This window comes from Aquarana catesbeiana, linkage group LG01 (genome assembly GCF_042186555.1).
Source record: "Aquarana catesbeiana isolate 2022-GZ linkage group LG01, ASM4218655v1, whole genome shotgun sequence".
NCBI classification, from domain to species: Eukaryota; Metazoa; Chordata; class Amphibia; order Anura; family Ranidae; genus Aquarana; species Aquarana catesbeiana.
This window is the reverse complement of record NC_133324.1, coordinates 968,449,321-968,470,507: the sequence shown is the minus strand read 5'-3', so window position 1 is coordinate 968,470,507 and position 21,187 is coordinate 968,449,321. Positions and strand designations below refer to the sequence as shown.

General features: G+C 46.4%; 1 protein-coding gene across 4 annotated transcripts in view; it reads right to left on the bottom strand.

Moving 5' to 3' along the window:
* The window catches only part of LOC141122475 (receptor-type tyrosine-protein phosphatase T-like), a 230,286-nt gene that overhangs the window by 147,678 nt on the left and 61,421 nt on the right, over window positions 1-21,187 (bottom strand). For 2 of the 4 annotated variants that reach the window (XM_073611980.1, XM_073611977.1), the window contains exon 2: window positions 17,590-17,772. The exons of the other annotated variants lie outside the window; for them this stretch is intronic. In XM_073611980.1, coding sequence (XP_073468081.1) covers window positions 17,590-17,772 — 183 coding nt within the window. The remainder of the gene's footprint in view (window positions 1-17,589; window positions 17,773-21,187) is intronic. 4 annotated transcript variants of the gene reach the window in all.

Genomic DNA, 21,187 nt, shown 5'->3' with positions numbered 1-21,187 from the left:
GAGAGAAGTGTGTTGGCAAGACACAGGAATCAAGACACATCCGAACTGGTGCACTCACTCACGGGGCTGCTGTTAGCAATTATTGGAGCCCCATACAGCCTACCTCATGGGGCCCCCACCCCCTGAGGATGAAAAGAGGAGGTGAGAAAGGGGGCGATGAGAGAGGTGGTGGTGAGGGGGGTGAGAGAAAATGGGGAGGAGGCAAGAGAGAGAGAGGGGTGAGAGAGAGAGAGGTGAGAGAGAGAGAGAGAGAGAGAGAGAGGGGTGAGAGAGAGAGAGGCGAGAGAGAGAGAGAGGGGTGAGAGTGAGGGATGAGAGAAAGAGAGGTGGATACGAGAGAGGGGGTGAATGAGGGGCTGAGAGAGGGTGCCTGAGAGAGAGAGAGAGAGAGAGAGAGAGAGAAAGAGAATGGAGGTGAAAGAGAGGGGCTGACAGAGAGGGGGCTGACAGAGAGGAGGGGGGCTAACAGAGAAGAGGGTGCCGACAGAGAGGGGGCTGACAGAGAGGAGGGGGGCTGACAGAGAGGAGAGGGGCTGACAGAGAGGAGGGGGGCTGATATAGGGGGATGACAGAGGAGGGGGGCTGACAGAGAGGGGGGGCGACAGAGAAGAGGAGGGCCGACAGAGAGGGGGGGGCATGACAGAGAGGGGGGGCCGACAGAGAGGAGGGGGCCAACAGAGAGGAGGGGGCCAACAGAGAGGAGGGGGGCTGACAGAGAGGGGGGGCTGACAGAGGAGCGGGGCTGACAGAGGAGGGAGGCTGACAGAGAGGAGGGGAGCTGACAGAGAAGGGGGGGGGGCGACAGAGGGGCCAACAGAGGAGGGGGCTGCCAAAAAGGAGGGGGGCTGACAGAGAGAAGGGGGGCTGACAGAGAGGAGGGAGGCTGACAGAGAGAAGGGGGGCTGACAGAGAGAAGGGGGGCTGAAAGGGAGGAGGGGGCTGACAGAGAGGAGGGGGCTGACAGAGAGAAGGGGGGCTGACAGAGAGGAGGGGGGCTGACAGAGAGAAGGGGGGCTGACAGAGAGGAGGGAGGCTGATAGAGAGAAGGGGGGCTGACAGAGAGAAGGGGGGCTGACAGGGAGGAGGGGGCTGACAGAGAGGAGGGGGCTGACAGAGAGGAGGGGGCTCTACTGTAGTGCTATTCTCCTTCCTTCCATTGTGTGGGGGGCCTTGGGGAGAGGTGTGCCGGCAAGACACAGGAATCAAGACACATCCGAACTGGTGCACTCACTCACAGGGCTGCTGTTAGCAATTATTGGAGCCCCATACAGCCTACCTCATGGGGCCCCCACCCCCTGAGGACGAAAAGAGGTGGGGGGAGGGAGGTGAGAAAGGGGGCGGTGAGAGGTGGTGGTGAGGGGGGGGGAGAGAGAGGAGGAGGTGAGGGGGGGTGAGATAAAATGGGGAGGAGGCAGGAGAGAGAGGGGGTGAGAGAGAGAGAACGGGCTTTAAGAAAAAGCCTCTTGAAGAGCGTAAGGAGCTTTTAAAGACATTTAGGGTATGTTTCAGGTGTTGTGCTTCTACAGAACATATTGCAAAGGACTGTAATGTGTCCATCAAGTGCATAGAGTGTGGCTCTGAAGAACATGTACAAGCCCTCCATCCGCTTGAACCCAGCTCCGCACAAACTGCTAACTCTCTTCCCAGGTTAACGCATGGCGGGGAGAATACAGACCAAGTGCCTGATTCTACCATCATTTCTTCATCCTGCACTGAAGTTTGTGGAGAAGAATGCTGTGATAAGTCCTGTGCTAAAATATCCTTGGTGAACATATACCACAAGGATCAACCAGAGATGACTCTAAAGTACGGATGAGCAGAAAACACCCCCTGGTTCGGTTTGTGGCAGAACATGCGAACGGACCGAAAGTATGCGCGAACATTCGAACACCGTTAAAGTCTATGGGACCCAAATGTGAAAAATCAAAAGTGCGAATTTTAAAGTGTAATATGCAACTTATTGTCCTAAAAAGTGTTTGGGGACCTGGGTCCTGCCCCAGCGGATATGTATCAATGCAAAAAAAAGTTTAAAAAAAAGACGTTTTTTCGGGAGCAGTGATTTTAATAATGCTTAAAGTGAAACAATAAAAGTGAAATATCCCTTTAAATATCGTACCTGGGGGGTGTCTATAGTATGCCTGTAAAGTGGCGCATGCTTCCCATGTTTACAACAGTCCCTGCACAAAATGACATTTCTAAAGGAATAGAAGTCATTTAAAACTGCTTGCGGCTTTAATGTAATGTCGGGTCCCGACAATATGGATGAAAATTATTGAGAAAAACGGGATGGGTACCCCCCCCCCCAGCCCATTACCAGGCCATTTGGGTCTTGTATGGATATTAAGGGGAACCCCACACAAAAATTAAAAAAAGAAAAGGTGTGGGGCCTCCACGCCCTATATACTCTGAACAGCAGTATACAGGCACTGTAGGTTTGTTCTTAGGCTGAATCTGTTTGTAATTTGGAACAGGTACATTTTGTAAGTGTAGTGTTTTGTAAGTGTAGCTCCAGCCAAAAAATCAATTTTTAAGCTTTTTGGATAACATGGAGAAGAGTTATCACCCCTGTAACATTTGTTTTGCTGTCTGTGCCCCTGTTCAGATTTCACCTCACTTTCTGTCCCAATTGGATTTTGAAAATTTGGGGTTTTTAGGGAAACAAGGTTTGGTGATAGAGCATCAGTGGAGACACCTTTTTCCCATATTAACACTTACAGGAGAGAATTTCCCTCCCTAGGGGTAGATTTCCTCTCACTTCCTGTTGTAAGTAGAAGTCATTTGTAAGTCGATGTTTGAAAGTAGGGGACCGCCTGTATATACTATACGGCCTGCCCTATATACTCTGCAGAAAATTGGGCCTTAGCGTTTGTAGTACCAGAACACTGTAAGCCCTCACAGTTACTCTTGGTGTGTGCTGGAACAGGCTCTGCTGTAAAATATTAGATCAAGAATTGTAATTACATGCCCCTGTGGAACAGGGGCAAAAAAATTGGGCCTTTGGTGGTGGTGTGGTGGTGGTGCCACAACACTGTAAGCCCTCACAATTACTCTTGGTGGGCACTGGAACTGGCCCTGCTGTGAAATATTATATCAACAATTGTAATTACATGCCCCTGTTGAACAGGGGCAGGAAAATCGGGCCTTTGGTAGTGGTGTGGTGGTGGTGCCACAACACTGTAAGCCCTCACAGTTACTCTTGGTGGGCGCAGGAATGGGCCCTGCTGTGAAATATTAGATCAAAAATTGTAATTACACGCCCCTGTTAAACAGGGGCAGAAAAATTGGGTCTTAGGCAGTGGTGGTGGTGCCACAACACTGTAACCCCTCACAGGTTCTGTTGCTGAGCGCAGGAACGAGCCCTGCTGTGAAATATTAGAGCAAATATTGTAATTACATGCCCCTGTTAAACAGGGGCAGAAAAATTGGGCCTTAGACGGTGGTGGTGGTGGTGGCACAGCACTGTAAAGCCTCACAGATACTCTTGTTGAGCGCAGGAATGGGCCCTGCTGTGAAATATTAGAGCAAATATTGTAATTACATGCCCCTGTTAAACAGGGGCAGTAAAATTGGGCCTTGGGCACTGGTGGTGGTTCCACAACACTTCAACCCCTCACAGATAATCTAGTTGAGTGCAGGAATGAGCCCTGCTGCAAAATATTACAGCAAAAATTGTAATTACATGCCCCTGTTAAACAGGGGCAGAAAAATTGGGCCTTAGGCACTGGTGGTGGTGCCCTGAAACAACAATGTTCTTAGAAGCTATCAACATGAACATTGAGGAGGAAGAGGATAGTCAACATGAACATTGAGAAGGAATAGGATAGTCACTCAGCATAACAGGATAGTCACTCAGCATAGGCAGTCTTCAAGGGATCTCACATTCATAGAAAAATTAATCGGTTACATCAGCATCAGGTGCTTGGTAGCTGGTGATCCAAGACTGATTCATTTTTATGAAGGTGAGCCGATCACCTGAATCTATGGACAGGCGCACTCTGTGATCAGTTACAAAGCCGCCAGCAGCACTGAATGTGCGTTCAGAAAGAATGCTGGATGCAGGACAGGCCAGTAACTCAATTGCATATTGTGCAAGCTCTGGCCAGTGATCCATCCTCAAGACCCAGTAACCCAGTGGATTTTCGGTTGGAAAGGTCTCCAAGTCTGATCTTGCTCCTAGGAATTCCTGCACCATGTAAATCAGATGCTGGCGATGGTTGCTGGAACTGATCAGACCTTGGGGCTGTGGACTAAAGAATTGTCTGAACGCATCGGTCAGACGGCCACCTTCTCCACCGCTCCTTCTGTGACTGACTGAAGCCTCAGCAACATGTTGTTCAGGAGGACCAGAAAATTGTAACCTCCCAGGCTCTGGAAACGCATTACACAAAGCTTTCTGCAAGGCCTCCCGAAGATGTTTCATCCTCTGCTCCCTCTGAGAAAGCTGGATAAGTTCTGCAACCTTACCCTTGTAACGTGGATCAAGGAGGGTTGCCAGCCAGTACTGATCCCTCTCCTTGATACCACGAATCCAAGGGTCCTTTGGCAGGCTTTGCAGGATCAGGGAGGCCATGCAGTGTAGGTTTGCTGAGTAATTCGGTCCGGAGCATGATGCATGCACTGTCACTGCTCACCATCCTCGTGGCCTCCTCAAATGGTGACAGGACAGTGCATGCATCCTTCATCATTAGCCACTGGCGTGGCGAAAAAAAGCCAAGCTCCCTTGATCCTGTCCTGGTGCCATACTCGCACAGGTACTCATTGATGGCCCTCTGCTGCGTGTGCAGCCGCTGCAGCTTTGCCAATGTTGAGTTCCACCTGGTGGGCATGTCACAGATGAGGCAGTTCTTGGGCATGTTGCATTCCTTTTGAAGGTCAGCCAGCTGAGCACTGGCATTATATGACTGGCGGAAATGCCCACAGACTGTACTGGCCTGCCTCAGGAGATCCTGTAAGCCTGGGTACCTGCACAAGAACCGCTGCACCACCAAATTAAAGATGTGAGCCAAACAGGGAACATAGGTCAAGTGTCCCTGTCAGAGGGTGGAGAGGAGGTTGGTGCCATTGTTGCAAACCACCATTCCTGGCTGAAGCTGGCATGGCGTCAACCAGTTCTGAGCCTACCCCTGCAGAGCTACCAGAATCTCTGCCCCAGTTTGTCTCCTGTTCCCTAAGCAGACCAACTCAAGCACCGCATGGCATCTTTTTGCCTGAGTGCTTGCGTAGCACCTTGAACGCCTATGGGGCACCGCTGGTTTTGAGGACAAATCTGCACAGAAAGAGGCCATAGAGGAAGAAAAGGAGGAGGGGGTGGAGGAGAGAGGTGTGGCAGAATCACCACTACCAGCATTTTGGAGGCGTGGTGGCGGAACAAGCTCCCGCATTACTGCATCCTGTCCTGCATCCTTCCCAGCTGCCAGCAGGGTTACCCAGTGCACCATGAAAGAAAGGTAATGTCCCTGTCCATGCCTGCTATACCATGAGTCAGCTGTAATATGCACCTTACCGCTGACCGCCCTGTCCAACGAGGCCAAGACATTGCCTTCCACATGACGGTAGAGAGCCGGAATGGCCTTCCGAGAAAAAAATGGCTTTTGGGAACCTGCCACTGAGGTACCACACATTCCACAAATTCTCAAAAGGGGGCAGAGTCTACCAGCTGAAAAAGGCAGCAGTTGGAGTGCTAGCAATTTAGCCAAACTAGCATTCAGCCGCTGAGCATGTGGATGGCTGGGACCGAATTTCTTTTGACGGTTTAGCAACTGGGGTAGGGAAATTTGCCTGCCACAATCGGATTTAGGTGTACCGCTAGCAGATTGCCCGCAAGTGCTTGGGACACCTAATTCTACACCTTCATTCCTCTCAGTGCAGGTCTCTGAGAGGACTGAAGGTATAGTGGGGTTGGAGATCCCAGCTGATGAGGAGTAAGGAGAGGTCCGCCTTGTTCTTTGGTGTGGGTCTTATAAGTCCTGTAGCCAACGGACTGCATGGGAGCTCGACATATGTCTGATCAAGCACGGGGTGCCCAAGCGGCTGCTGTTTTGGCCATGCTTGATACGCTTCAGACATATGTTGCAGACAGCAATGGTGCGATCTGCTGCACATGTATCAAAAAAGGCCCACACAAAAGAACTTTTGAAAAAACGCACAGAGTCAGCAGCGCCCTGCACTCTGCGGTGTGATGCAGTCAGTTGGCTGTCCTTAAGCTGGCCCCTGGAGGGCATCCTGCCTCATTGGAGATGTGCCTCCTCCTCCTCCTCTCTTCTATCAAGCACCCATGTAGAGTCAGTGACCTCATCATCCCCTCCCTCCTCGCCACTGGAGCAAACCTGCCAGTATGCTGCAGCTGGGGGAACATGACTGCCAGTTTCTTGTCCTTCTTGGGCACCCCCTCTCTCTGGGCTCACGTTACTCCCGTCATCCTCAACCCGGGTACCATCATCGGAGCCTTCAAAATGCTGCGCATCCTTCTGCAGCATGTACCCGACACTGTGGTCGAAGAGTTCGGGGGACTCCCCAGGACATGATGGTGGGGCTAGGAAAGGAGTGACTAATGCCATTGAGCCGATGGAATAGGCCGCTTTGGCAGCTGAGGGTTGTAAGTGGTAAGGGGGCGCTATTCAAAAATTAGGCACAAATAATAACATAAATAAAATACAAACTCAAGTGCTAGGCATAAATAACAGTGGTGGTTCCATACATAAATAACTAGAATAGATAGAAGTGCAAACAAGATCCAATGAAAATAGTATATATGAAGTGCAAAAAATATAAATAATCAAATTAGTGAGATAGCAAGAATGTCCATATCACTGGAGCAGATTGACTCTAAACACCATCACCATTTAGGAATGATATTGGAAATCAAAACGACAACCGGTGGATATATGGTAAGTATCCTACGCAATCAAATCACCATGACCCCCTTATTTAAAAAGACAGGTCAGGTGAAGCTTTGACAGATTGAGGAACTGCCGCCTATGTGGACGATATCCAAATGGGGTAAGCCTGGAAAATCATTCCAATTCACCGTTGCTCAGAAAAAATATATAAAGAGAGAAGGACCATGGCCTAATAACGTTTTTATTAAAAATACAAATATAAAAGAACAGCCAAATGGCCTCTTAATTTAAAAAGTGCCTTATTATTATTTGTTCCTGATTTTTGAATAGCGCCCCCTTACCACTTACAACCCTCATCTCACAAAGGTAACAATTTGCACTTTGAGGGGAGCAGCTTTTACATTAACTATATACTACACGTTACTTAGTCCGAGCGCGGGGTTCATTTTCACCTTTCCACGCTTTGGCAGCTGCATTGGCAGCCAAACTTCTCCTAGCCTGGGTGACAGAGGATGAGGAGGATGAGGACGGATTTGTTATCCACTCTATCAACTCTTCTGCATGTTGTGGCTCAACACGACCAGCTGCTGAAAAAAAGGATGCACGTGCCCCACGGCCACGTGCTGAGGATGCACAGTGTCCATGACCAGCACTGTTGGCTGTAGACACAGAGCCTGCTTGCCCTCTTTTAGTGGCCTGTGAGCATCTGCCTTTCCTTGGTGGCCTTCCAGACATGCTGTAAAATTGGATTAGCAAAACACCACCTGAAGTTTACTAGAAAAATTACACCAGGACCTGGCCTGCAGTCAGGTATAGACTTGGCTAGACTAGAATGCAGTGGATATATATGTAGGAGACAGTATATATATTTTATGCACTGCAGATCACTGAATCACCTGCCTGCCTGCCTGCCTGAAAGTGTATTTGAAAACGTACACCAGGAACTACCTGCAGTCAGATATAGGCTTGGCTAGACTAGAATGCAGTGGATATATATGTAGGAGACAGTATATATATTTTATGCACTGCAGATCACTGAATCACCTGCCTGCCTGCCTGCCTGCCTGCCTGAAAGTGTATTTGAAAACGTACACCACGACCTACCTGCAGTCAGATATAGGCTTGGCTAGACTAGAATGCAGTGGATATATATGTAGGAGACAGTATATATATATTTTGTGCACTGCAGATCACTGAATCACCTGCCTGCCTGCCTGAAAGTGTATTTGAAAACGTACACCAGGAAAGGCCTGTAGTCAGGTATAGGTTTGGCTAGACTAGAATGCAGTGGATATATATGTAGGAGACAGTATACCGTATTTATCGGCGTATAACACGCGCCGGCGTATAACACGCACCCCAAGTTTAGGAGAGAATTTTAAGGAAAAAAACTTTTAGGAGGGAAGTTTAAGGAAAAGAAACTTACATTAAAATGCCCATCAATTCAGCCTCATCAGTGTTCATCTGCAGCCTTGTTAGTGTCATTGCAGCCTTTTCAGTGTCAGTGCAGCCTTGTCAGTGCAGCTTTGCCCCAGTGCAGCCTTGTCAGTGCAGCTTTGCCCCAGTGCAGCCTTGTCAGTGCAGATTTGCCCCAGTGCAGCCTTGCCCCAGTGCAGCCTTGTCAGTGCAGTCTTGCCTCAGTGCAGCCTTGTCCCCAGTGCAGCCTTGCCCCGGTGCAGCCTTGTCAGTGCAGTCTTGCCTCAGTGCAGCCTTGTCCCCAGTGCAGCCTTGTCCCCAGTGTCCATCCCTACAGCCTGCCGCCGCCGGCATACACATGCTAGTAGTTTTAAATATGGCACCACGGAGTTCGGAGGGACTCGGTTGCCGGCGGAACTGAACGAACGCCGCCGAGATACACATAGTCGAGTGTATTCGGCTCTTTCCGGCGCCGCTCACAGTCCCGCCCAGTCCCGCCCTATGATGGACATAACACAGGTCCAATGGCGGGACTGGGCGTGACTGTGAGCGGCACCGGAAAGAGCCGAATACACTCGACTATGTGTATCTCGGCTCTGTGATTTCGGTGGCGCTCGTTCAGCACCGCCGAGTCCCTCCGAACTCCGCGGCGCCATATTTAAAACTACTCGCTATGTGAATGTTGGCGGCGATCGCCGCCGATAGCTCACAATTAGCGGGGATCGGCGTATAAAACGCACCCACGACTTTCCCCTGATTTTAAGGGGAAAAAAGTGCGTGTTATACGCCGATAAATATGGTATATATTTTATGCACTGCAGATCACTGAATCACCAGCCTGCCTGCCTGAAAGTGTATTTGAAAATGTACACCAGGAAAGGCCTATAGTCAGGTAAAGGCTTGGCTAGACTAGAATGCAGTGGATATATATGCAGGAGATAGTATATATATTTTATGCACTGCAGATCACTGAATCACCTGCCTGCATGCCTGAAAGTATATTTGAAAATGTACACCAGGAAAGGCCTATAGTCAGGTATAGGCTTTGCTAGACTAGAATGCAGTGGATATATATGTAGGAGACAGTATATATATTTTATGCACTGCAGATCACTGAATCACCTGCCTGCCTGCCTGCCTGAAAGTGTATTTGAAAATGTACACCAGGAACTACCTGCAGTAAGATATAGGCTTGGCTAGACTAGAATGCAGTGGATATATATATGTAGGAGACAGTATATATATTTTATGCACTGCAGATTACTGAATCACCTGCCTGCCTGCCTGCCTGAAAGTGTATTTGAAAACGTACACCAGGAACTATCTGCAGTAAGATATAGGCTTGGCTAGACTAGAATGCAGTGGATATATATATATATATATGTAGGCAACAGTATATATATTTTATGCACTGCAGCTAACTGAATCAACTGCCTGCTTGATGTAGATTAGAAACAGTACAGCAGGAACGGTCTGCAGTGAGATCTAGCTAACTGAATAAACTGCTCTAAGAAAATGAATTGACACTCTCTCTCTCTATCTCTCTCTCCGCCAGCAACACACTACACAAGGCCAACGTGGAGGCGGCCTTATATAGTTTGGGGCATTGACTTAACCCCCTGAGCCATAATTGGCCAAAGGCACCCTGCCTTTGGCCAATTATGGCTCTCTTTGCTTACGGCACTGTGATTGGCCTAAGCATGCGGGTCATAGTGCATGCTTGGCCAATCATCAGCCAGCAATGCACTGCGATGACGCCGTGCATTATGGGGCGTGACACGCCACTCGAATTTGTCACGAACGCCCCATAATGTTCGATCTTCGTCGAACGATCGAACAGACGATGTTCGAGTCAAACTCATGTTCGAATCGAACTCGAAGCTCATCCCTACTCCTCACCAGAACAAAGGAGATGCTGTCTATAGCAAACCTTAGACTGCACACGATTATATCCAACAGCCAGGAACTTATGAATGCCTTTCACTCTGAGGACTATTCCACTAGTCTAAAAAACCTTGATTTAGGTACAGATGTGCCTCCTGTACAGCGAAGTCTGGGTTTGTTGTGGAACATCAAACAAGACACATTCACCTTCCAAGGGTCAACTTGTGACAAACCCTTCACTAAGAGAGGAGTCCTGTTGGTGGTGAATAGCATCTATGACCCACTGGGTTTCCTTGCTCCAGTTACCATTCAAGGTAAGATTCTGCTAAGACAGTTATCTACTGAGAACATAGACTGGGATACTCCTTTGCCTAGTGAGAATCAACACAAGTGGGAAAGGTGAAGAAATTCTTTGAAGTCACTAGAAAAACTTCAGATCTCCCGTTGCTATGTTCCAGGTTCCATTTCAACTGTTAATCGGAGAGAAATTCATATTTTCTCTGATGCATCCGTTGAAGCTATTGCTACGGTAGCTTTTTTGAAGACCTCTGAAATGAATGGGGAATCACACTGTAGTTTTGTCCTAGGCAAGGCAAAACTCACTCCCAAACCTGCAAATACCATAACAAGACTTGTAATTTGTGCAGCCGTGCTAGCAGTAGAAATTGCCGAAGTCATACGAAGTGAAATGGCCACTAGAATTGATTCTTTCACCTTCTATACAGACAGTAAGGTAGTACTTGGTTACATATACAACCAAACAAAACAGTTTTATGTGTACGTCAGAAACAGAGTTGAACATATTAAGAGATTCTCTCTACCAAGTCAATGGCATCACGTTCCCCCTGAACTTAACCCAGCTGACTGTGGGACCAGAGCCATGTCATCTGCCGTTCTTCAGGACAGCTTATAGCTGTCACCTCCAAGGTTTTTGTGTGAAGACTCCTACTCACCCCCTATTGCCACCACCTATGGGCTAGTAAGTCCTGAAGATGATAAGGAAATAAGAACTGTGAACGTCTGACTCCACACTTCTGTAAATACAAAACAGAAGCTGCAGTCACACCGTTTTGAGCGTTTTTCCACCTGGTCATCTGCTGTAAGAGCTATTACTCGGCCAATTACAGAGTTAGTACTCCTTTTGCCAGGTGAGTGACTTATGCAAGGACTAGCCATGCTGTTGGCACAGTAGGGAGTACATTGCTGCTATCTACAGGTTCTACTTGGAACTTTGCAATTCTTCGAAGACGTCATACGTCGGACTACATGTTCTTCAATCCTGTTGGACTTACGTTTATGCTTGCTTGTTGCATGTTTTTCATTACAGGTTTCAGGACTTTTAACAGTATTGGCCTTATTGAATATATATACTAGTTTATGGTTATGAAATCTAAAGATTTCAGACGGGGAGTGTTGTGTTACATTTTGTGATTTATTATTGCTCTGTGTCTTTAAGAACATTCAAAAGAATTCATTGTCTGTCTCTCCATACTGTGAGTTTATTCCTTGAGTTAAGCTGTCTGAATTGATGCAAGGGATAAATAGAACATCAGGTCGTGTAAGACCTATATGAAGCTGGAGATAAAGTTTATGGCCTTGTACTTGAGTCAGAACAGTTCTGTTGGTTAGTGACAGACTATGCACAGTGACATTAACAGTTGTGAGATATTATTCGTTGTGACAATTGGTATGTTTCATATTATATTCAGTGGCATCAGTCATTGTAACAATTGGCAGAGATTCATAAGAGGGGTATTCATTGTTATCTCCCTGGACACAGATAAGAACTGATACCAAACATGATCTTAGCCATTAGGCCAAGAAGCCTCTTTTCATGGAAGGGCTTGATTTTAAAAACAGAAACATTAAATCAAGTTTAAATTACATGTTTAAATCATTATGTACATGTTGCTTGGCCAGCTGTACATCCAGAACAACTGGTTAACAACAGCACCAATACCTCCTAATATTATATAGCCATTTATTCCAAACTACAGTACATACAGCAATATCAGACTTTCTTGACCATGCTCAGCACTGTACATGGACACAATGGGGGTTATTTACGAAAGGCAACTCCACTTTGCACTACTAGTGCACTGCCAGTGCACTTGGAAGTGCAGTCGCTGTAGATCTGAGGGGAAGATCTGAAATGAGGGGAAGCTCTGCTGATTTTATCATCCAATCATGTGCAAGCAAGAATGCTGTTTTTTATTTTCCTTGCATGTCCCCCCCAGATCTTTCAGTGCACTTACAAGTGCACTTGCAGTGCAAAGTGGATTTGTCTTTCATAAATAACCCCCAATGTCTTCTATGAAGGTAGAATTGGGGACCAACATGAAAGTATAACCCAACAGGTTATGGTGAGATGGGGCAAAAAGAGAACAAAATCCATCCACTGAACCAGTACAAAAGAAAAACAGAGCCTTCTTAGAACAGAAGTTATGGACATGTCTAATCCCATCACAAATCCCAGAAATAAATTATTCCTCATTTAAATATATTTGGTATAGCCATGCAAATTATTCCTTCACCTCTTTGGCCAACTGTTGTTTTTTAGAGTAATTTATTCCAAACCACATACAGTTATATTAAGCATGTTGGCCACCATTAGGGATGAGCTTCGAGTTTGAGTCGAACTCATGTTCGACTTGAACATTGGCTGTTCGCAAGTTCGCCGAACAGCGAACAATTTGGGGTGTTCGCAGCAAATTCGAATGCCGCGGAACACCCTTTAAAAGTCTATGGGAGAAATCAAAAGTGCTAATTTTAAAGGCTTATATGCAAGTTATTGTCTTAAAAAGTGTTTGGGGACCTGGGTCCTGCCCCAGGGGACATGGATCAATGCAAAAAAAAGTTTTAAAAACGGCCGTTTTTTTCAGGAGCAGTGATTTTAATAATGTTTAAAGTCAAACAATAAAAGTGTAATATTCCTTTAAATTTCGTAGCTGGGGGTGTCTATAGTATGTCTGTAAAGGGGCGCATGTTTCCTGTGTTTAGAACAGTCTGACAGCAAAATGACATTTCAAAGGAAAAAAGCCATTTAAAACTACTCGCGGCTATTGCATTGTCCGACAATACACATAGAAGTTCATTGATAAAAACGGCATGGGAATTCCCCACAGGGGAACCCCGACCCAAAATTTAAAAAAAAAATGACGTGGGGGTCCATCTAAATTCCATACCAGACCCTTCATGCTGTTTTTTTATCAATGAACTTCTATGTGTATCGTCGGACCGGCAATGCAATAGCCGCAAGTAGTTTTAAATGACTATTTTTCCTTTGAAATGTCATTTTGCTGTCAGACTGTTCTAAACACAGGAAACATGCGCCCCTTTACAGGCATACTATAGACACCCCCCAGGTATGAAATTTAAAGGGATATTACACTTTTATTGTTTCACTTTAAGCATTATTAAAATCCCTGCTCCTGAAAAAACGGCCCTTTTTAAAACTTTTTTTTGCATTGATACATGTCCCCTGAGGCAGGACCCAGGTCCCCAAACACTTTTTATGACAATAACTTGCATATAAGCCTTTAAAATTAGCACTTTTGATTATTCATGTTCGTATCCAATAGACTTTAACAGTGTTCGTGTGTTCGAACAAACTTTTTTCCTGTTCGCATGTTCTGGTGCGAACCGAACAGGGGGGTGTTCGGCTCATCCCTAGCCACCATCAGTGCATAACTTAAAACAATGGCAGCTATGGTGTAGCACAGGGGTCTCCAAACCCCAGCCCGCAGCTGGCAGGTCCGGCAGACAAAGCCACTCCCATCACTCCCGCCCATGCTGCGATGCTGTGCGTTAGGATTGGCTGCTGGGACTGCCGATGTTGTAGCAGCCAGTGATGTCATTGGCGCGGCACCTCCCGGCTACCCGCCCGCTGTTTGTATTAAAGATCCTTCTGCATGTCTAGCAATGGGCGGGAGTCGGGAGATGCAGCAGAGCTGAAGTTGGCTCTAGTACTGAGGCAAGTGCTGAAGATGTACATGTACAGCACACAGCTAATGGGCACACTCTGATGGGACACTGATGGGGAGACTACTGATGGGGACACTGCTGATGGGCACACTCTGATGGGACACTGATGGGGAGACTACTGATGGGGACACTGCTGATGGGGACACTCTGATGGGACACTGATGGGTAGACTACTGAAGGGGGGAAACGGCTTCTGGGGACACGGCTGCTGGGGACACGGCTGATGGGGACATGGCTGATGGGGACACGGCTAATGGGGACACGGCTGATGGGGAGACTACTGATAAGGACATGGCTGATGGGAAGACTACTGATGGGGACACGGCTGATGGGGAGACTACTGATAAGGACATGGCTGATGGGAAGACTACTGATGGGGACACGGCTGATAGAAAGACTACTGATGGGGACACGGCTGATGGGAAGACTGCTGGGGAAACTGCTGATTGGGACACGGCTGATGGGGACACACTGATAGGTACACTGCTAATGGGGACACTCTGATGGGGACACTGCTGCTGGGGACACTCTGATGGGAACACTGCTGCTGGGGACACACTGATGGGGACACACTGATGGGGACACTGCTGGGGAGACTGCTGATGGGGACACACTGATGGGGACACGCTGATGGGGACACTGCTGATGGGGACACTGCTGGGGAGACTGCTGATGGGTACACTGCTGATAGGGAGACGGCTGATGGGGAGACGGCTGATCGGGAGACTGCTAATGGGGACACGGCTGATGAAGACACTGCTGCTGGGGACTCTGCTGATGGGGACACTGCCGGGGACACTTCTGATGGGAACACTCTGGTGGGGACACACTGATGGGGACACTGATGATGAGGAGACTCTGATGAGGGACACAGAGGTGTGCAAAGGCTCTGATGGGGACACAGACGTGCGGAAAGGCTATGATGATATTATTTAATTATTTTATTCATTTATTTATAATGAACACATTTTTTCGGCCCGCGAATATTTGTAAAATCTACAATGTGGCCCTAAAAAGGGCTAAAAAGTTTGGAGACCCCTGGTGTAGCACATGGAAACCAACAAGAAAGTACAGGAGAGATTATGATGAGGTGGGCCAAAATGAACCCACAAAAAAACACCCACTGAACCAATGCAATGCACACACCAATGCATTGAACACAAGGCAATTATGTGTCTTATTCCATAAAAATACTCAGAAATAAGGGGGCTATTCCTCATTTTAGCATGGAGGTAAGCAAGTTTACATATTTTTAGTCATTCACACATCAGTGCATACCAGTTTACAGAACAAATACAGCCTATAAAAGTGGAGTTCCAGCCGCAAAAAAAAAAGTTTTTCTTAAGTCAGCAGCTACAAATATTGTAGCTGCTGACTTTTAAGAAGGACACTTACCTGTCCAGGGAGCCTGCAATGTCAGCCCCCCATTGCTGATTCATTCACCGGCTCGGGTGCAGGTGCCACCATTCCAGCTAAGGGAAACCGGCAGTGGAGCCTTCAGGCTTCACAGCTGGTTTTCTGCTGTCGCGTGGCGCTTTGTGAATAGCCAGCTCATCTTCTGGGACACACACAGGTCCCAGAAAGCAGCGGGGTTGATGGAGGAGGAAGAGGAGGATGACATAATGTCCTGCGCCGCAGTCGGGCTAGGAAGGAAATACACTTAGTACTTCTAAAAAGGTATGAAAGAAAAAAAGTAAAAATAAACATATATATATATCTAGATATATATATATCTAGATATATATCTAGATATATATATATCTAGATATATATATACATAGATATCCAAAAATGAGAGGTGGAGGGGTAGTCTTTAGTTTAAAGAACCATTTACTTCAAACTACATACAGCTGTTTCAGTCTTGTTGACCATCATCAGTGCTGTGCATGGGATCAATGGCTTCTATTGGGAAGGGTTGTAGGAAGAATTACACAATATATTTTGATGGGTTATGATGAGGAGGGCAAAAAGGGAACCAAAAACCCTCCATTGGAAGGCAATGAGAAATGTTCCTTCTTCAGAGAAGGCGGATACTGCTGAACCTCTAACACAAACAAAACCACCAGAAAGAGGGCACCTGGGTCAGTGTGATAGTAAAAACAAGTAATGCCGCGTACACACGGTCGGACTTTGCGGCAGACTTTGCCCGGCGGACTTTTCGATGGACTTTACAACGGACTTTCTGAATGAACGGACTTGCCTACACACAATCAACCAAAGTCCGACGAATTCGTATGTGATGACGTACAACCGGACTAAAACAAAGAAGTTCATAGCCAGTAGCCAATAGCTGCCCTAGCGTGGCTTTTTGTCCGTGGAACTAGCATACAGACGAGTGGACGTTTCGACCGGACTCGAGTCCATTGGATAGATTTGAAACATGTTTCAAATCTAAGTCCGTCAAACTTTTGAGAAAAAAAAGTCCGCTGGAGCCCACACACGATCGAATTGTCCGACGGACTCCGGTACGCCGGAAAAGTTTGCCAGAAAGTCCGCTCGTGTGTGCGCGGCATTACTCTTTATTCAAATCCACTTACATAAAAGTATCTTGCAAGCTGCACACAGGGATGTGGATCAGCAGTCAAGCAGTTAGCCATCACAAGGAATGAGAAGACCGCTGTGGGGATAAGCTTGGACCCGCTGTATGGAGGTATATAACCCACAGCTTCTCCAGCTTTCACACCCGCTCCCACAGAGCTAGCATGAGACCAATACAGAACGGGGGCTGGCCCACCTTTTTTTTCCCCCTGTTATTGATCCTTTATGGTCCACTTTAGAGCTGCCAGTGAGCGCTGACTCAGGCTGGGTTCACACCATTGCGAATTGGATGTGGGTTCCCCGTATTCAATTCGCAGTAGCAGGAGATTTAGACCGGCTCTCTATGGAGGCAGTTCACATATCTCCACAGCGGGTCCGGTGCGATTTGCACAAAAACCCTGTGTGTCTTTTGGTCCATTTCAGGCCTGAATTCAACCGGACCCCCTGCTGTGAGCCGCATGCACCTCATATGTGAGCCCAGCCTTACACACTACCTGCCAGTTCTGTGTGATATATTGCTTGTATACTGCTGAACCTCTAAACTTTGAGCTCAGCCTCGGTGAGCAATGTCTATGGGGAAGACATGGACACTGTGAAATCAGCAATTTATGAGGCGGATGGTTGGAACTCACTGGAGAAATATCAATGTTTGTGTGCGGAGTGAGATCTCCTGGGGAACAACCGATCTGTGTATCTCATGGTGGGATCTCACTGGGGAAAGACCAATGTGTCTGTAGTAGGGGTGTGATGTCAAGGCTGCACCATGCTCTTTTCAGCAAATTCATCACTGCAGGAGAATTCTCCAGGAACACATGGCAAAGTGAAAGTAGATCTTACACTTTATATTATCAATGTGTATATTTACTCTGTATATATTGTTCAGTTCTCATACTATGTATAAGATGGAAGTGCCACATATTGTAATCACCTATACAAGTAACAGTGGAAGGAGTCCACTCCTGGCTGTTGTGGGGCTTGTTGCATTTCATTGTGTCAGATGATGGATAATATCCAGATATACACCATACTCTCACCTCTTCTCCCTTCTTATAATACTCCTTGTCTATAGAGAGACTGTACACGTTGTCTATGGTGGGCTTTTTACACTGAGCTGTGGAATAAGAAGATAAAAGCAGATGATTATACATTATATACAGTGTGAGGAGTAAAGTGATTGTGGGGGATGGGAGGGATCAGTTGATGGGACCTTTCAGTGGTATATGGACCATGGTCTGACCTCCTCATTATGGGATGTTCCTGGGATCTGTCTGCAGTATTCTATGAAGACAATCACTAGAACATTCATCAAGAAGCCAACAGTATGGAGCAGATTATGGAGTCCCGATATTGGCAGAACCCATCACCTGCCCCCTCCTGTGACATTGAACTGTACATTTTATTTATACAGTATATCCATCAAATATCACAGAAGCCTTTCTTCTTACTATCCCATTTTTCTTTGTCTCAATTTAAAGTGGAACTACACTGTATTTGAGCACCACAAACCCAAAGCTCAATTTAATTTATTTTAATATTCAAAGCAAACTCCCCAAACCGTCCATGTCTCTATGCTTTATTTTTGAGATTTGAGAAATCACTTAGAAAAACACACCCCTAGCATTTTCTGTCTGTGGCCATCTACCTGCCCGGCCCTTCAAATACACAACAGATTACCTTTCTGGCCAGTCCAGTTCACCCAGAGCACCCAACATTTTACTTGCCTTGACCACTGTTTTTAAGGAAAGCCTCCCAGAAAAAAATAAGCAGTGTGTAATGGACAGGACAGACTCTAAAGTGACTGCTGTCCTCTAATCAATTACAATATAAAACTAAAGGTGAAAAAAACTCTGATAAGAACCGAAAGGCAGCAAGGAAAGTGATTGACCAAAGAGCTAGCAATCACAAATGAAGTACTGTTTCTAACTGACCTTATCCTCTCCCTATGCAGTTTGCCAGTTTTCCCTATCCTCTACATACATCAGCTTCAATACATTGTTACTCTGGTGGCTTTGCCTCCTCTTCCTTTTTTATACTATGGAGTTGGCTTATCCAAAAGTCCCCTTATTGGCCCCTCTAAGTCTAATGGCCATAAAGTGCATTATGGTTGAAAAAAAAAATTTCCTGAAAAATTTTTCACATAAATTCAACAGGTAAATTTTTAACCGGCAGGATTCGCCATGGCTGTGATGAATTTGAACCCTTTCCATAGAGCAGTCCCACTCCCAGCTTAGGTACCATTTGAAATAAAGACTTTCTTCTGTTCTACATACAGTGAGGAACACACACCTAAATGATTGTACACCATAGTAATAAAGGTCACAAGCCATGGGTGTAGATCTTTAGCTCAACATGACTAAAACTAAAGATGTAAATCCTTAGCTCAAGATGACCCCCTTCCCTAAAGATGGGGTGTAAGAGATAGTTGGGGTTCCACCAGTAACCTCCTCACAGAAGTTTGGACCTAGATGCAAACTACCCCCAGGTCACCTCCAGGTACTTATGGCTTAGTGCGGTGTTCTACTCCACCTTTCTCTGCATTGAATAGCTCTTCTCCTGTGTGTCCCTGTCTCTTCCCTCTCATCCTCAGTCCCCACTCCACCCTACCCCCATCTCTCTGGCTCTGTTCTGTAGAGGAAGATTACAGAAAGCTGTGTAAGAACATTGTATGTAGTGATCTCAGGGAGGTTTACTAAGCAGTGAATGGACCATAGACAGGGCCGGACTAGGCATAAAAACCAGCCCTGGAAATAATTTCATAGCAGCCCCAGTGGCGTAGCGTTGGTTGTCCGCACCCAAGGCAAGTAATTGGATTACTTTATCCATTATTTACCCATGGACATTTAGCACTGCCGATATAGTATAGGAGATGGTCAGAGACTGCAGCCATATTACAGGAGATAGTCAGAGACTGCAGATATAGTACAGGGGACGGTTAGGGATTGCAGACATGATTGATTGAGGAGATGGTCAGAGACTGCATTTAAAGCTGAACTCAGTGTACAGGTATATAGTATCGCAGGGTTTCTCCACTCTATTTAAACCATCTCTGCAAGATCAAGTCAGTCATTTTCCTTTGTAAGTACAACCAAGTGACAGAAGAAAACATCACACCCAGTTTCCAGATTTTTTTGCAAACACTTAACTGCTCAAGATTAGATGAGGACAGTAACCATTTAATGGGTCTGTGAAGCTTTTAGCCTGATCCAGCAGTAAATCCGCCAAAAAAAAAAAAAACATCAAACAATCTGTGCAGCACACACAGAGCTCTGGCTAAATAGCTGATTATAAGCTGAAATGGTTAACAGCCATGTGTCCCTGGTCTCATAGAATGTGTCCCCGGTCTCATAGAATGTGTCCCAGGTCTCATAGAATGTGTCCCCGGTCTCATAGAATGTGTCCCAGGTCTCATAGAATGTGTCCCCGGTCTCATAGAATGCGTCCCCGGTCTCATAGAATGTGCCCCCGGTCTCATAGAATGTGTCCCAGGTCTCATAGAATGTGTCCCCGGTCTCATAGAATGTGTCCCAGGTCTCATAGAATGTGTCCCCGGTCTCATAGAATGTGTCCCTGGTCTCATAGAATGTGTCCCCGGTCTCATAGAATGTGTCCCCGGTCTCATAGAATGCTGCTGCAGTGTCTTCTAGAGATCTTATCAGTGTGATCAGACAATGTGCAGGTCAGGTTAGGCAGATAAAAAAAAGTAACCAGGGAGACAAGAATGAAGGGAGGCTGATCGGTAACCTGCACACTGCCTGATCACATAGATATCTGGAATACACTGCAGCTGGCCAGCAACATGTTACTGTGCTCCAGACGATCCTGTTTTTTCCATTCAGCCAGAGTTGTGTGTCCTGGAGTAGAGATGAGCTTCGAGTTCGAGTCGAACATCGGCTGTTCGCCAGTTCACCGAACAGCGAACAATTTGGGGTGTTCATGGCAAATTCGAATGCCACGGAACACCCTTTAAAAGTCTATGGGAGAAATCAAAAGTGCTAATTTTAAAGGCTTATATGCAAGTTATTGTCATAAAAAGTGTTTGGGGACCTGGGTCCTGCCCCAGGGGACGTGAGTCAATGCAAAAAAAAGTTTTAAAAACAGCCGTTTTTTCAGGAGCAGTGATTTTAATAATGCTTAAAGTCAAACAGTAAAAGTGTAATATCCCTTTAAATTTCGTACCTGGGGGGTGTCTATAGTATGCCTGTAAAGGGGCGCATGTTTCCCATGTTTAGAACAGTCTGAAAGCAAAATTACATTTCAAAGGAAAAAAGTCATTTAAAACTACTCGCGGCTATTGCATTGCCGGTCCGACAATACACATAAAAGTTCATTGATAAAAACGGCATGGGAATTCCCCACAGGGGAACCCCGAACCAAAATTAAAAAAAAAAAATGCTGTGGGGTCCCCCTAAATTCCATACCAGGCCCTTCAGGTCTGGTATGGATATTAAGGGGAACCCCGGCCAAATTTTAAAAAAAAATGACGTGGGGGTCCCCCTAAATTCCATACCAGACCCTTCAGGTCTAGT